Source organism: Emydura macquarii, unplaced genomic scaffold (assembly GCF_026122565.2).
Source record: "Emydura macquarii macquarii isolate MOO-44397 ecotype Brisbane River unplaced genomic scaffold, CSIRO-AGI_Emac_v2 contig_1263, whole genome shotgun sequence".
NCBI classification, from domain to species: Eukaryota; Metazoa; Chordata; order Testudines; family Chelidae; genus Emydura; species Emydura macquarii.
Window position 1 is genome coordinate 6,818,313 of NW_027131400.1, and position 17,358 is coordinate 6,835,670.

The window sequence follows — 17,358 nt, forward strand, 5'->3', positions numbered from 1 at the left end:
GTGAATACAGTTGAAAGAGGCAGATTGTCAGAACTGACAAGTGAAGCTGTCAAATTGTACGACAAAGTGTGAGCAGCAGCACAAACTTCCCATTGCTGCTCTACTAATTTGCCTCATCCCTGATTGGGATCAAAGGGTAGTCAGTTTTCACTGACATCCAGGCTCAGTGCTCTATACTGAGACTTCTAGCAAGGATAACAGTGCCAGCTGAGATGGTTTTTTAGATGTGGGCACTTATCCACTAGATTTAGACTAAAGACTACTGTCTCCTGATTTCTGGGTGTTTAGTAATTTGAATGGGGTTATAGGCTCGCCAGTTGATCTGATCAGAAGCTAATGAAGTTCTAGTCCCAGAATCAAGCTCCAGAAGAGTTTTTAAAGGGACCCCCCAGGGTGCACGACAGGAATGCTTGCACTGATAACCGAATCTGTATAATTTTATAAGCTTTTATTAAGATAACATAAAATGATAGACAAATGACTGATTAAAAGAAAATGAATAATTAAATGGATGACGGGTAGGATTACAGTCTTATTCTAAAGACACATGATATATAGATTTATATGGTATGCTTTGGATTAATATACTCACACCCTTCCCTGATGACCTGGTTGAGAGAGTGATCCGGTTCCTCAACTCTTGAGTGGAGTGGTGGAGAGCTAGGCAGTGCTCGAGAGCTAAGAGCCATAAGGCTAAGACTACAAATAATACTAAGTATAAACTAAGAACAAGAGATTCTAACAAACACTAACTAAAAGACTCTTAAAGAAGGAGTAGCTAGTGCTCACCCCCAAGTAACATGGTTTGCCCCTTTTTATACTCTGAACAATAAGGGTCCTCCTTCAAAGTCCAAACATAGTTTCTTCACCCCCAAATTATTAGGGTACACTTATTCTATAGGCTGGCAGGTTCGTGCATATTAATGACATATCCATATCCTTTCCAGATGGTTCACTCATCTCACCTTTGTTATTTCTGGCCCTTTCTGTGGATTTTATGGCATACCTGTGAAGTTTACTTGGGGCATAAACTGAGGCAGCTCCCCTGTCTTGATGCCCCCTGTCTTGATACCTCCTGACTTACCTAGGGTAAAGGTTATACCCATATATGTCTTATCCTTTAACTCATCATTACTTATTTGGGCCAAAGGTCCCAAACATATGTATGCTACCTGCCTTAGCTTTCATACAGGATGTGGCCTGTAAGGTACCTTGCATTATAGCTATAATACGTTAATATGAATCTATGACTCTAGTATAATAAAACAACGATACTTAAATCTATAAGGAAAGATATATATATATGCAAGCAAGCAAGCTAGTCATTTAGGCTATACCACGAAACGCACTTTAACAGGCTACCGGACAGATATCAGATTATCAGTGTTGATCCATGTGATATTTTGTGGTGTAACTGTTAATGCTTTTGTTTTTCATGGATTGCACCTTTAAATCTCTAAGGTCTCTCCTGTCTACAGGGACAGGTGGATATTTTGTGTTCAGTTAGTTCAGGCTGTCACTGAGGAGACACTGGGCCCATATCAAGAAGGAGGCACTAGAGGGCATCTTCCCATCCCCTCCTCACCACTTTCCTTGCTGTCCCATGGATACTTAGCAGACAACTCTAGTGTAAGTCAGGATAGATTTGAGCATCCTCTGTCTCCCCAGCTGCAGCTGGTCAAGGCTGCCTGCTGCATCCCAGGGGCTGGGAGGGAGGAGAAACTCCCTGCTGCGGGGTAGCTCTCCTCCCCATTGGAAGTATTCACAGTGACCACAGGATGCTGCTGAGAATCACCTAGCCTGGAAAAAAGCCATCAGTTAAATTGTAGAAGACAAAGTATGAATTTGTTGTGGGGGGGGCAAAGGCACAGTCTAAATTGACTGATGTGTATGTGGGAAGGTCCAGACTCATCTTACAGAGAGAGCGACAGGTTCTGTTGATTAGGCAGCCTGAGAAGGAAAGGGACAGGGTCAGCTGATTGAAGGAGGAATGGGGAGGCAGAGGACGAGTAAGTTGCATGACTGGGTGCGGATAGGCTTAGGAGAGGCAGGTAATCAGTTGGGGTACTTAAGGTAGATGGTCAGTTAACTGAGGCAGATACTCAATTGGCTGGGGGAACGGGGGGATGGGGGGTGTGAGAAAGAATCAGTTAAATGGAACTGACAGTGATGGGAGAAGATGGCTTGCTTGGAGGCAGATCTGAGAAAGATGGGTGACCAAAAGACAAAGCAAAAGAGAAAATAGTAAAGGAAGCTATGTGAAAGAACAGAATATGGTGACTGATGGGAGCAGAAAGACAATATGGAGGACAGGAAAATATGGACAGTAGATTCTCCATGCCTGGCACTTTGTGTAGTCCTGTTACCATCAATGTAAGAACATAAGAATGGCCATACTGGGTCAGACCAATGGTCCATCTATCCCAGTATCCTGTCTCTGACAGTGGTCTCTGGTGTCTGACAGATGCTTCAGAGGGAATGAACAGAACAGGGCAATTTCCACTGATCCATCTCCTGTCATCCAATCCCAGCTTCTGGCAGTTGGAGTTTTAGGAACATCCAGAACATGGGGTTATATCCCTGACCATCTTGACCAATACCTATGGAAGGACCAATCTAATTCTTTTTGGAATCCAGTTATCCTTTGGCCTTCACAACATCACCTGGCAACAAGTTTCACAGGTTGACTGTCCATTGTGTGACAAAGTACTTCCTTTTGTTTGTTTTAAACCTGCTGCCTATTAATTTCATTGGGTGGCCCCTAGTTCTTGTGTTATGTGAAGGGGGTAAATAACACTTCCCTATTCACTTTCTTCACACCATTCATGATTTTATGATCTCTGTCATTTGCCTCCCCTCCCTCCCCACTTAATCATCTCTTTTCTAAGATGAATGATCCCAGTCTTTTTAGTCTCTCCTCATATGGAATCTGTTCCATACCCCTAATCATTTTTGTTGCCATTCTCTGCACATTTTCCCATTTTAATATATCTTTTTATGCACATAGTATTCAAATATTAAGGGAATAGAGAACTGTGATTTGGTAGCATTTTGCACCCGCATTGTCCTTTACACAGGTCTGGATGACTACCTAGGAGCTAGGCAGTGAAGAATCACGCCTTTGGAGTAAACAGAACAGGTGAATGTCAACAAGGGGACAATGAGAAGAGTAAGAAGAGCAAGGGGAATAGAGAATATAACATGGAGCTGGGAGTAAGGGAGCTGGGGAACCTGCCTGCACAGAACAGCTAGGTGCCTGACTCCCATTGAGGATTGGACCTTAGTGCTTAGATCCGATGGTGATGATTGCTATAGAAGATCCTAAGATAGCTAGGGCCTATATTTCTTAATTTTATAATATCATAAATATTTGTGATTAATTTTGTCATCAGAAACCTTTGATATATCTGTTTGCTTCTGAGGTTTTAAAAATTATTTTTAGCTTTTCATTCCACTAAGAGATAGGAATGTGACTGCAAGCCTTTGTTTATTTGCTGAGCATTTCTACATGATTTATGATGCGGAAAATGATGATTTCCCCCTCCACAATGGCTGTGGAAGTGTGCATATGAAGGAAGGGCATACCAGGGGTTAATGTTAGGGAAAATGATAGCTAAGAGTCTTTGTTTTGAAGGTAGTGATTAAGTGTCTGTGCTCTATTTCCCTGCACCAGCTTCGTTAATTTAAGAAGTGCCACTATATCAGCCTTCAGCACTGTGGACACAAAAGAAATTTTGCTAGTTTCAAACAGTCAACAAGCCCCATCTTTTTATTTGCACTGCTTAAAATTCAGTGAGGATGACATGAATAATGTGTGGCGGTGTAGAAGGTGCAAGATGCTATTACAATAGATTTTTATCAGTGAATTTATTGTGTGCATTTTTAAAGCTGACCTTTTAATCCAAAATTTTATTCAATTTCATTCAGAAGAATTGAGGAACAAAGTCATTTTGAATATTTGCTTCTCCGTGGGCATTAAAATATGACTTTGACAGAAACAAGGGTTGTATAATAAAATGACAACTGAACCCAAAGGGTGCAAAGAATCCAGAATAAAATTTCAAAAGGGCAAATAGAAGATAAAGATGTTAGCTGAGAAGCAAATGTATCTCAGTCAGACAGAGGAACACATTTATGTAGGAGAGTTGATTAAAGAGAAATTATTTTGTTAATGTTTTCCCTGATAAAATACTTGCATTGTTTTATTTCAGCATGATGATAGTACTGCTGAAGGCTAATATTGTGCCTCCAATACAGTATATACTCTTATTTTCAGTCACCTATAAGTTAATGGTTTGGGAGTTGACATTTTCTATATTAAATTTAATTTTATTTACATATTTAGTGATTTATATGCTACTTAGGAGGGTCAACAAAGATTAAAAATAATCCTGGACAACAGTTAGCCACAAAACCAGTGTTCCTCCTTTTGAATCTCTTCTCCTTTCTGACACTAGATAATAGTAACTTTGTTCAATTCTCTCTGTGGTCCTTTTCAGCATCTGCATGCAAACGCTGGGAAAAATGGTCAGGCTATGATCTTGTCAGCTCTTATAAACTAAACAGGGTCAGGCTGAGTCAATAGAAGGACAGAAGACCTCTAGGAAGGGCATTGGAGGAACTGGTGTTTGTGACTCAGTAGATGGTATTCTTTTATCTGGGTCTTTACTGAACCACTGCCCAGCACAGTATTAGAGAAGGAATAATACAGATGGAAGTACTAACTTTTGGATGAAATACAAAACAGAGTTCTGACCACTTGTTCTATTCAAGTTTGCCAGGCTAATGCCCTACACAGATTATATCCTACTTGCTACAGGACCTTTATGCCGCACCCGTATTTTAGGGGCTGACATAGTCTCTTAGGACAATCAGTAAAGCTTGCGTGACCAGAGCAGTGCAAAGGGGCCATAGTATAGGGGAGAATCTCACCTGTTTTGTTTTTCATACACAAAGAGCAAAATGTGTGTTTTATAAAATGCTTCATCTCCCCAGCTTTCTTAAGGCCACATCAAAATCAGCACCTGGGTGAAGAACCATATAATAGCTTGACTGATAGACTTTCAGTCTATTTGCCTAGACAATTTTTGCCATCTTTGATTAAGGAAAACAAAAAATCTGTTCTTCTTCGAGTGCTTGCTCATGTCCATTCCACTATAGGTGTGTGCACACCTCGATGCACGGTTACCCGGAACTTTTTTCCCCATAGGGCCGGCTCCGGCGCCCCCTTGAGCCCTGCATACATGCCGTGGTATATGAGGCGCTGCCGGCCCTATGCCCCCTCAGTTCCTTCTTTCCGCCCGTGACTGTTGCTGGAACTAGCCTTGCTAACAGCAAGTACTCTTCCCCTTGTTTGGACTTGTTTTGAATTCTGAGTTAGTTTTAGTTAGTTAAGTAGTTGTTAAGTGTTATTAAGTGTAGTCAGAAATAAAGCAGTCCCTGCTGGGACTTCGCGCGGCCGGGCCAAGCCCCGGTAGCCAGGCTTCAAGCCATGTGCCTCCTGCAGGAAGGTCTTCCTGCTCAGTGACCCCCACAATTGCTGCCTTAAGTGCCTGGGGGTAGTCCACAGAAAGGACAAGTGCAAAATCTGCAGGGCTTTCAAACTGAGGACTCAAAAGGACTGAGAAATCCAGTTAAAAGCCCTGTTGATAGAGGCAGTGCTCCGCCTGGCATCCGAGCCAACCCGCTCCGCCTCGCTACCAAGTGTGGCTTTGGTACAGAGCGCACCGTTGGTGTCGCCCTCGTCTTGGCACTGTGCAACATCATCGGTACCGAAGAAGCAGGAGCGCTCGGAGCGCGAACACTCCCCTACACCGTCGGTACGGGCAGGGTCAAGTACAGAGATGCACTGAACTCGGCCTGTCGAGACTCTTTCTCTGGTGCCTGTGTCTCCAGTCAGGGAGTCTTCTCCAACTCCTGGGAGTGGGAGAGTGTCCCTGCCGACGCCGTCAACACAGAGGCTTTTCAAGCAGCAAGAGCCGTGTTGGCCTTGCCTACACCACCTACGCCCCCCCCCCCCCACCCCTTCCCCATGAAGGGAGAAGGGGCCAGTGTCACGGGGAAAACCCACTTTGGTCCCCTGAATGGTGGAGGAGATCCAGATCAAAGGAGACAATTTTGATGGTGCACCCAAGGATGGTGCCCCGACTGCTCTCCTGGATCGTCCCGCCCCTTCCTAAACAGGCTAAGGCATTTCTACCCCGAATGGGCAAAAATCACTTTGGACTGTTGGGTCCTTGGGATAGTCTCGGGGCTATGCCCTGGAGTTTACATCTACCCCTCTCCCCCCAAACAACCCTTCCCCTCTGTCCCTCTTCAGGGACCCCTCTCACAGGCAGCTCCTCTTACAGGAGGTGGACACCCTCCTCAGTCTGGAAGTGGTGGAAATGGTCCCTCAAGGCAGAAGGGGGAAAGGGTTCTATTTGAGGTACTTCCTCATCCCCAAGGCGAAGGGAGGTCTGAGACCCATATTAGACCTGCATCGTCTAAATAAATACATTAAATGGCTCAGATTTTGCATGGTCTCCCTAGCTTCCATAATCCCTTCCCTGGATCCAGGAGACTGGTATGCCTCCCTCGATCTCAAGACCGCATACTTTCATGTGTCTATCCTCCTCAGCCACAGACGCTTTCTTTGCTTCATGGTGGCTGGCTCCCACTACCAGTTTCCAGCCCTGCCCTTTGGCCTGTCTTCGGCTCCCAGGGTGTTTACGAAGTGCGTGGCGGTAGTGGCTGCCCACCTGAGATGAAAAGGGGTGCAAATTTTTCCTTACCTAGACGATTGGCTGATCAGAGGCAGGTCCAGGTCCCAAGTGCAGGACAGCGTGACCCTCACTTGCTTCCTGTGCTGCAGGCTGGGGCTACTCATAAACGAACAGAAGTCCACATGAACCCTAGTGCAACACATAGAATTCATTGGGGCCACCCTGGATGCTTCCCAGGCCAGAGCCTTCCTACCTCAGCCACGTTTCGAGGCGATGGTCTCTATCATCTCCCAGCTGCACCGATGTCAACAGCCAGGCATCGCCTACAGCTGTTAGGCCACATGGCGGCCTGCATGTATGTAGTGAGACTAGTTCGCCTGAGGCTCAGATCGCTTCAGGCATGGTTAGCCTCGGTATATGCTCCGAACAGACACCCACTGGACTGGATGGTCACAGTTCCACTGCCCCTATTAGCCTCCCTAAACTGGTGGTGGACTCCCCAGGCAGTGATGAAGGGCGTTCCATTCAAGGAACTGGTCCCATCGGTCACCCTCATTTCTGACACTTTGGACATAGGTTGGGGAGCCCACATCAGTGCCAACCTAGGCACTCAGGGGCTCTGGTCAAGGGAGGAGAGGTGCCTGCACATCAACGTGAAGGAGCTGAGGGCCATTCGCCTAGCGTGCAAGGTGTTCCTCCGATTCCTGACAGGCAGGGTGGTGCAGGTGCTGATAGACAACACCGCAGCCAGGTGTTCCTTCTGCGAGGAAGCTATCCATCTGTGGGACCTTGCCGTGAGGCATAATTTCCACCTGACGGCCTCTCACCTTCCAGGAGTGAGGAATGACAAGGCGGATTGCCTCAGCAGGTTGTTTCTACCCCGCCACGACTGGTCGCTACACCCAGAGGTGGCAGCTATGATCTTCTGGAATTGGGGCATTCCCCAAGTGGACCTATTCCTGTCGGCCTGGAACAAGAAGTGTCCGAAATTCTGCTCACTCCGGGATCGTGAGACCGGGTCAATTTCCAACGCGTTCCTCATGGACTAGACGGGGAACTTCATGTAAGCATTTCTGCCCATTCCGCTTCTGCTCAGGGTCCTGCTGAAAATAAAGAGGGACAGAGCGGACATTATACTCATCACTTGTTACTCATCACCTGCTTGTTGGTGCATACCTTCATGTCCCACTACGCCATCGTACAGCAGGCGAGAGAGGATGCAGGATTTGGCAGAGCAGTGCTGAGGGCATCTCACCAGTAACTCCGACCCATCTCCAAAGTTATTGCTTGTTAGTCACCTATAGTGGAATGGATATGAGCAAGCACTTGAAGAAGAAAAAAGGTTACTTACCAGTAACTGATGTTCTTCGAGATGTGTTGCTCATGTCCATTCCACAACCCACCCACCCCCCATCCCCGCTGCCGTAGTTGGCAGAAAGAAGGGACTGAGGGGGCTTAGGGCTGGCAGTGCCTCATATACCGCGGCATGTGTGCGGGGGTCCAGGTGGCACCGGAGCCAGCCCTACGGGATCTGCTAAGGGGAAAAAAGTTCCCGGTAACAGTGCACGGAGGTATGCACACACCTATAGTGGAATGGACATGAGCAACACATCTCGAAGAACATCAGTTACTGGTAAGTAACCTTGTTTTTTACCAAAGATCGGATAGGTTCCTGTCGTTATACAAGACATTGGATGACTGGTTATGAAATGTAGCAAATCATAATTTAGTTACAGTGGACACATTTTAAAAGTTCTACTGTTTAGCAACATGCTTCCATTTTCAGAGATATTCTTTCTATGTATCATGGGGAATCCCGAAAGAGATGATAAACTCTTCCCAAACTATTCAGATATTTCAGGGTGCCCATTGAAGATCTATTTAATTTATTATTGCTTTAAAAATATTCAGTTGTAACATAAAATTAATTTTTCTTTTTTCAGAGTTGTTTTCTTCAGCATTTTTCATGCAGCCGTTTATAGGAAAAATATATTTAGATATTATGTTGTACACATAGATAATATAAATGTTTGGTAATTTAGAGTAATCACCTTTTTCCACTAGGTGGCACCATTAGACTTACTATAGTAATAGTCTCATTTTAATTTGTTTTAATTTTTCTTCTCTTGTATTCATTCGTTCCCCTTTTTGAATTTAAAAAAAATAGATGGATTAGTAAGATGTGAAGGTTGGAATCACTAAACATTTTTTCCTTAGTACCAGAGCTGTACAGAATTAGCATGTTTAGCATAGCATATTTAGGTTAATTGATTTTATTAAGGGTCTACAGCTATGATAGTTTAGAAAAGTAAATTTTCTATTGTTCCTGTGCTAATTCTTGATTCCTGGCTATACTGAGCACTTCTTTTTTTGGTTGGCTTTGTCTGAAGTGTATTGTCTCCCTTTGTGTAGGTGATTCAGCAGAGGTGAATTCTAAGAAACAATTTAAAGTGAAGAAAGGATGGTGGCTTGCTACGCCCATTTTGAGAGGATGCTCTATGCACAGAGGCCAGCATGGAAGAAGGCATAAGAGACAGTGAGCATCATTGGCTGCAGGGAGGATTGGGGGAAACCTGGAAAAAAGACAAGGTCTGAGGTACACGGTGGAGATATGTGGATTGGATGTAGTGCTATAAATGCAAGACCGAGAAGTATGAACTTGATACATAATGCAGAGTGCAGTGTTTTTGTAGCAGTGTCAGTCCCAAGATATTAGAGAGATATTAGAAAGGCAAGGCGGGTGAGATAACATCTTTTATTGGACCAGCTTCAGTTGATGAGAGAGAGAAGCTTTCAAGCTACATAGAGCTTATCTTCAGGTCTGGGAAAGAAGAACTTAGTGTAGCTCAAAAGCTACTCTTGCTCACCAACAGAAGCTGGTCCAATAAAGGATATTACCTCACCCAGATAGTGCAGTGGACAGCCAGTAAGTTTCAAAGGTAAATAATGGGTGAGGATGATTTTGGCAACCTCATTATTGAAAGTCTTTGGGGTGAGGAGGTAAGATGGATATCCAGAAAGTTAGAGGGGAGAAAAGGAGGTAGTAGTTGAGAAGTAGGATGCTTAGAACACAGACAAAAGATTAAACCATTGAGATAGACAGGAAAGGACTGATTTTTTTTAAATGTGGAGGAAGAAGTGACAGGATTTCATCTTGTCCTGGCCATGGGGCATAGAGGGACTTGGAGAAACCATGTTACAGCTGAGAACTTTCCTTGCTCTAGCAAGGCACCATGCCCATCCAAATTGTTGGAATTTCAAGAGCAGAACTGAGTTCAAGAAATGACACAAAGTGAATACCTAGGAAAGTCTGATATCTAAAGAATTGTACTATGGAGGACCAACTTTCTGAAGGCGGTGTCAAGCTGTGGCTTAAGAGTGTCAGTACCAACCTCAGGGCAGATCGTTAAAAGCAGGGGCATAAACCCTAAATTGTCTGTGAGAGCTGTACTTAAACTTCACCTAACAAGTGTAAACACTTCAGGCACTATAACAGCCTAACCATGGAGTCACAGACAGTCCCCTTGAGTACTGCAATGTATATTGTCACCCAGGCAAGCTTGCCTTTGTGACAGATGGTCCCTTACACTAAAAATCACAACAATATTCAGGCTACTCCCAGTTCCAAAGGACCAGTCACTTACCCCAAGTCCATGGCACCAATTGCAACACATGTAGCCAATCCGATAATAAACTACCTAAAGATTTATTAACGAGGAAAAGGAAATATGAGAGTTATTTTCAAGGTTAAAGCAGGTTAACATACATGCACATACCGTCTTAAGTTTCAAAAGGTTTATAATAAGCTTCTATAATAAGCAAGCCCTATATGTCCCTTAATGCTAACCCAAGCTAAATACGCTTGCTTATGCCTAGAAAACCTTGCCCTTGAGAGTCCAAGCAGCACAAGGAGACAATTTCTTCTTGTTAGGCGGTTTTATCTCATTCCCCCTTTGTATCAGCTGCCAGTTCAACTGATGGGAAGAATTCACTAGCATGTCTCCTCTTCACTGGGGAGAGGTGGGGAGAAGGGAACAACTATCAACCAAGTATTTTATCCTCAAATCCTCAGTAGTTCATCTGGTGTCAATGGGCTTTCTCTGTTGGGCAGTACCTAACATCTTCTGTTGAAAGCCAGCATTTCACAGTAATTCATGTCTCTTTCCTGTCTGGTGATTTACATAGTTACAGAGAATCACAGTGCAAATGCTCAAATATTACCTTACAGTATGGAATACAGGTGTTATAAGTGAAATTGTTGCATGCAGCAACTTAAAAGCATTCAGTAAAGTCTACACACTAAGCACATTTTTATAATGCTAATACCTATTTTAACAATACTAATACACAGCTGAGCCAGACTAATTCCAGCAATGTATTTGTCAGTATCCAAGTGAGGCATGGGAACTTTGGCATAAGCTGGCACCTGGCTTGCCAGAATCACAGGCGATAGATATCCATGGAGGCTGACTCATCAACCCAGAATTGATGGAAAAAAGTTACGTAAAGATGCTTACATGGCAGTGATGTGCAGAAGTCACCTTAGGAGCTCTTTGAAGGGAAATTGGGGTGTTTTCTGTGCCTCTGGTGGAGTTTCTTGGCTTGTCAGGATGCAGCTAAATCCTCTCTCTTGAAATATGGGGGGCTCATAAAAATGCTTCTGAAGAGCAATTTTTAAACCTTTGGCATAGGCCAGTTCTCCCAAGTGTTTGGAAAATGTCCCAGAGGCTACCCCTCGCATTTACCCTGAGAGTTGCATTCCCACTCCCTGTTTCAAAGTACTCAAGTTGAACAATGTGCTACAGCAGTGGCTCTCAACCTTTCCAGACTGCTGTACCCTTTCCAGACCTCCTGTACCCAGGAGTCTGATTTGTCTTGCGTACCCCCAAATTTCACCTCACTTAAAAATACTTGCTTACAAAATCAGACATAAAAATACAAAAGTGTCATAGCTCACTATTACTGAGAAATTGCTTACTTTCTCATTTTTTCCATATAATTATAAAATAAATCAATTGGAATATAAATAGTGTACTTAGGTTTCAGTATACAGTATATAGAGCAGTATAAACAAGTCATTGTGTATATGAAATTTTATTTTATACCGACTTTGCTAGAGCTTTTTATGTAGCCTGTTGTAAAACTAGGCAAATCTAGATGAATTGATGTACCCCCCCCAGACGACCTCTACATAGCCCCATACTATGCTATAGTGTCAATATAGTTAGTATATTTTTCACTAATGGAATATAAATAGGGTGACTATATTTACCAAAGTAAAAATGGGACACCATGTGGGGCTGCCCCAAGCCACCTGGTATCACTGTTTACCAGAGCCCTGCACCGCCTGGGAGTGGTGCTGACCGCCTTAGCCCTGCACCACACAGGACTGGGGTTGGGGCTTGGGCTGACTGCCCAAGTCCTACCACCCAGTGCTTCGTGTCGCCACTCACTCTCCCCCCCTCTCCCAAAAAAAGTTCTGCCATGCTCCCCCAAGGAGGCGCAACCCACTTTTTGGCTCAAGTGGGCATTTATTCCGTTTTGTGCATGCCGACTGATGATCAGCTGGCAAGAGCAAACAGGATAATTGCCCATTTTTGCCAAAAAAGGCAGGATGTCCGGGACAGGGCTGAAAAAGAGGACGTAATGGGGCAAAATGGGACATATGGTCATCCTAAATATTAACATGTCAGCAAAGCACAGCTTAATAGAAGATTTTGCCTATGGCTGTGAAAAAAATATTTTTGTTTAAATGAGAAAACAAATGAATAAATTCCACAGCTCTGTACCCCCTTCTGTCTGCAATACAGCCACCCCTGGTAGACAAAATGTATTATAATCTGAGGAGGAAAATGTTTGTGGGAGCTCCTTGTTGAAACATTGGCAGCACATGATTTTAAGAACCCATCTCAGAATTCTGATGATGACATGATTTATGACATCACAAAAACTACCGTAGTTTATGAAGTCAACAGGACCTTGACTTCCTCTTACCCTTGGCCTTGAAAGAGGATTCAGCAACAGGACAATGGGAAAAGAAAGAACAGAGAAGTTTGTCATGAGGCCTCACGTTAACTTATTAACTAAATCCTTGTCTGGAGTGAATCATTTTCTTTCTTTTCCTTCTTTCTTCTTCCATTGAGGCCAAACTGTATCCTGCAGACTTCCATGCGCTCTCTGGGAGCAGGCACCATGCATCCTAGGAAAGTTCACAGTGAGATGCAAGACTTGGCAACATTGGATCAGGGTTTTATAAATTCCGAAGATCGCCGCTTCCTTCGGGAATCAGTAGAGCGCATGGAAAATTCCATGTCTCCCACTACAAGCGATACAGCTGCATGGGAGATGGTCAGAGAGGCAGATAAATTCCTGGAAGTGGCTGGGAATGAGGAGAGTGATTTGGAAACTGATGCAAAGGAGGTGATTGAACCAGACCAGGATGATCCTCGAGAGATAGACCAAAACTTGCAGGTAACAGATGAGATGTCAGAGCAGGCCAATGAAAAGAATAGGGAGGCCTTGGATGTTCTGTCTAAAGGTGAACTTCAGAAAGCAATTGACTTGTTCTCTGATGCCATCAAGCTGAATCCACATCTTGCCAACTCGTATACTAACAGAGCCAATGTCTTTGTGCAGCTACAGAAACCAAATGCTGCCATCAGTGATTGTGACAGAGCCATAGAGCTCAACCCCAGCTCAGTACAGCCTTACAAGTTGAGAGGACAAGCACGCCAGCTCCTGGGGCTCTTGGAAGAAGCAGCCTGTGACTTTGCCTTGGCTTGCAAACTGGGTTATGATGAAGATGCCAATTATATGCTAAAGGAAGTGCAGCTGAAAACCCAGAAGAACTCTGAACACAAAACAAAGAATGAGCAAAAATGTAAGCACATGGAGACCCTGGAGAGAATAAAAAAGGCTCTGGCAAAAGAAGAAAACACTAATATGACAGCCTTGGGGGATCAGGAAAAAGCTCAGAGGGAGGAGGAGTCCAGTGAGGAGCCCGAGAGTGAGTTAGAGATTGATGATGAAGGGGTGATTGAACCTGATGAAGAAGATCCCCAAGAGATGGGAGATGAGAATTTGAAGGTAACAGATGAAATGATGAAGCAGGCCATTGAAAAGAAGAGGGAGGCCTTTGATGCAGTAGGTGAAGGTGAACTTCAGAGAGCTGTTGACTTGTTCACTGATGCCATCAAGCTGAACCCACGACTTACAGTATTGTATGCCAACCGAGCCAGTGTTTATGTGCAATTGCAGAAGCCAAACGCTGCCATTAGAGACTGTGACAGAGCCATAAAAATCAACCCTGACTCTTCACAGCCCTATAAGTGGCGTGGGAAAGCTCTCCGGCTCCTGGGCCATTGGCAGGAGGCTGCCCAGGACCTCGCCGTGGCCTGTCAATTGGGTTATGATGAGGAGACTAATGCCATGCTGAATGAGGTGCAGCCAAGGGCCCAGAAAATCACCCAACACTGGAGGAAGTATGAACAAAAGCAGGAGGAAAAGCGATTTAAGGAGTCATTGGAGAGAATGAAGAAAGCCATGGAGGAGCAGGAGGGAGCTCAACTTCAGACCCCTGAGGAACAGAAAAGATGTGAGCATAAGGCCACCCAAGAAGAGGAAGGATTCAAGCCTCAGGATCCACAGAAACACGAAAGAGTTCAGCTTTGGGCCTCCTGGGAACAAGGGAGTGCAAGTCTTAAATACTGTACAGAACGAGAAGGAGCTCTGCCAGTGGCCCATGGGGAACAGGAGAAATTTCAGCTGAAGGGCCGGGAGAGAGCTGAGAGTGAGGACGAGTCTAGTGAGGAGCCCTACAGTGAGCAAAATGAGTGGGAGATTGATAACGAAGGGGTGATTGAACCTGATGAGGATGAGTCCCAAGAGATGGGAGATGAGAATTTGAAGGTAACAGATGAAATGATGAAACAGGCCATTGAAAAGAAGAGGGAGGCCTTTGATGCAGTAGGTAAAGGTGAACTTCAGAGAGCTGTTGACCTGTTCACTGATGCCATCAAACTGAACCCACGGCTTACAATCTTATATGCCAACCGAGCCAGTGTCTATGTGCAATTGCAGAAGCCAAATGCTGCCATTAGAGACTGTGACAGAGCCATAAAAATCAACCCTGACTCCGCACAGCCCTATAAGTGGCGAGGGAAAGCGCTCCGGCTTCTGGGCTATTGGCAGGAGGCTTCCCAGGACCTTGCCTTGGCCTGTCAGTTGGATTATGATGAGGAGACCAATGCCATGCTGAATGAGGTGCAGCCAAGGGCCCAGAAAATCACCCAACAATGGAGGAAGTATGAGCAAAAATGCAAGGAAGATGAATTGAAGGAGATGATAGAGAGGATGAAGAAAACCTTGGAGGAGCAAGAGAGAGCTCAGAAAGCCGTGGAAGAACTGGAGAGAGATGAGAAGGCATCCTTGGAGGAACAGGAGAAGGTCATGAAAGAACCTGAGAGAGCTGAACAGAGGGTCCTGGAGGAACAGGACAACATTCAACGAGAGCCAATGGAGGAAAAAATGAGAGCTCAGCAGAAGGAGCTGCAAGAACCAAAGTCAGTTCAGCAGATGGATCTGGAGGAACAGTTGATAGCTTTGCAGACTGAACTGGAGGAGCAGCTGAAAACTCAGCAGATGGAGCTGGAGGAAGAGGAGAGAGCTCTTCAGAAGTTGCTGGAGGAACAGGAGAGGATCCAGAAGAAAATGCTGGAAGAACAGGAAAGAACTCAGATGAAGGCTCTAGAGGAACTGGAAAGAGCTCAGAAGAAGGTTTTAGAGGAACAGGAGAGAGCTCAGAAGGCAGCCTGGGAAGAACAGAAGAGAGCTCAGAAGAAATCCCAGGAGGACAAGGAGAGGGCTGAGAAAGCCCTGGAGGAACTGGCAAGAGCTCAGAAGATGGCCCTGGAAGAACTGGAGATTGCTCAGAAAAAAGGCCTGGAGGAACATGCAAGAGCACAGCAGAAGGCCTTGGTGGAACAACAGAAAGCCATGGAAGAGCTGGATAAAGCTCATAGGAAGCAAGAGAGAGTGCAGAAGGCTGCCCTAGAGGAGCAGAGGAGAGCTCAGAAGGCCCTAGAGGTACTGGAAAGAGCACAGAGAAAGGCCATGGAGGAGCAGAAGCAAACACAAAAGAAGGCCATAGAGGAACAGGAAAAAGCCCAGAAAGCTGTGGAAGAACTGGCAAGAGTTCAGCAGCAGACCCTAGAGGAGAAAGAGAGAACTCAGAAGAAGGCCAGAGAGGAACAGGAGAGAGCCCAGAAAGCCATGAAAGAACTAATAAGAGCTCAGAAAGAGGTCCTAGATGAACAAGAGAGAGTTCAGACTAAGACTATAGAGGAACAGAAGAGGGCTCAAAAAGGTGTGGCGGAACTGGAGAAAGCTCAGAAGAAAGCCCTGGAGGAACAAGAGAAAGCTCAGCAAGCCCTGGAGGAACTGGAGAGAGCCCAGAAGAAAGCCCTGGAGGAACTGGAGAGAGCCCAGAAGAAAGCCCTGGAGGAACTGGAGAGAACCCAGAAGAAAGCCCTGGAGGATCAAGAGAAAGCCCAGAAGAAAGCCCTGGAGGAACAAGAGAAAGCCCAGAAGAAAGCTCTGGAGGAACAAGAGAAAGCCCAGAAGAAAGCTCTGGAGGAACAAGAGAAAGCTCAGCAAACTCTGGAGGAACTGGAGAGAGCCCAGAAGAAAGCCCTGGAGGAACAAGAGAAAGCTCAGCAAACTCTGGAGGAACTGGAGAGAGCCCAGAAGAAAGCCCTGGAAGAACAAGAAAAAGCTCAGCAAGCTGTGGAGGAACTGGAGAGAGCTCAGAAGAAAGCCCTGGAAGAACAAGAAAAAGCTCAGCAAGCTGTGGAGGAACTGGAGAGAGCTCAGAAAAAGTCCCTAGAGGATCTGGAGAGAGTTCAGAAAGAGGCCCTGAGTGAACCAGAGAAAGCTCAGAAGAAAGCCCTGGAGGAACATGAGAGAGCTCAGGAAAAGGTTCCAGAAGAACAGGAGAAAAGTCAGAAAGAGGCTCCAGAAAAACACAAAAGAGTTCATAAAAAGTTTTCTGGAGATCTGGAAAGAGCTCAGAAAAAAGACTTTGAGGAATGGGAGAAGGCTCCTGAAAAGGTCTTTGTAGAACAGGAAAGAGATCAGGAGAAAAAGACAGAGGAACAGGAAACAGCCAGGGAGGAACAACTCAGAGCTCAGAAAGAGCCAGAGCATGCAACAAGTTCATTAAGACCTCTTGCAAAATCCATTTGGGACTATTTTGAATCAGGCTAGATCTCAGAATTCTGACCCGTTGTCTGAATTTGTGCTGCAACCCAGCAACCATTAACAAACGCTGAAATCAATGCATGTTCATTGCAGAGTGTAAATCTGGAGGACATGTACAACTGCTGATTTCATTAAAGTAAAATTAAAACACAAATATGAACAGAATTTTTCCATTATTTTTTATTTTTCCATTTAAACAAGTTTTTTAAAAGGATTAAAGTACTTCCCATGCAGTGTTTTGACACTTGCACAAGTATACATATCACATTAGTGTCTCAGGAACTCAGTCATTGGGTTGAAGAGTGGATTAGAGAACCCCAATGGCACTTCCTTCATCAGCCTAAATATTGCTACAATAATAGATAAACTGCAAACGGACTTCATGCATCTCTTTCTC

The 17,358-nt window shown here is 44.8% G+C and overlaps 2 protein-coding genes and 1 long non-coding RNA gene across 3 annotated transcripts; 2 read left to right on the top strand and 1 right to left on the bottom strand.

Moving 5' to 3' along the window:
- Positions 1–485: 485 nt before the first annotated feature.
- On the bottom strand, positions 486–8,030 carry LOC137154627 (uncharacterized). The gene is made up of 4 exons (XR_010920254.1): positions 7,532–8,030; positions 6,774–6,893; positions 4,933–5,024; positions 486–1,800 (listed from the first exon to the last, which is right to left on the bottom strand). It is a non-coding gene; the product is annotated as an uncharacterized lncRNA (long non-coding RNA).
- A 4,866-nt stretch (positions 8,031–12,896) lies between these two features.
- Positions 12,897–13,679, top strand: LOC137154597 (putative protein FAM10A4; the record flags this gene model as incomplete). The annotated part of the gene is made up of 1 exon (XM_067550321.1): positions 12,897–13,679. A coding segment is annotated over exon 1 (783 nt), but the record flags the coding sequence as incomplete, so codon positions are not given.
- Positions 13,680–13,769: 90 nt separating this feature from the next.
- LOC137154648 (golgin subfamily A member 6-like protein 22) lies at positions 13,770–17,087 on the top strand. The gene has a single exon (XM_067550407.1). It carries the CDS (start codon positions 13,770–13,772, stop codon positions 16,965–16,967), a length of 3,198 nt encoding a protein of 1,065 aa, XP_067406508.1. The 3' UTR covers positions 16,968–17,087.
- Positions 17,088–17,358: the final 271 nt, after the last annotated feature.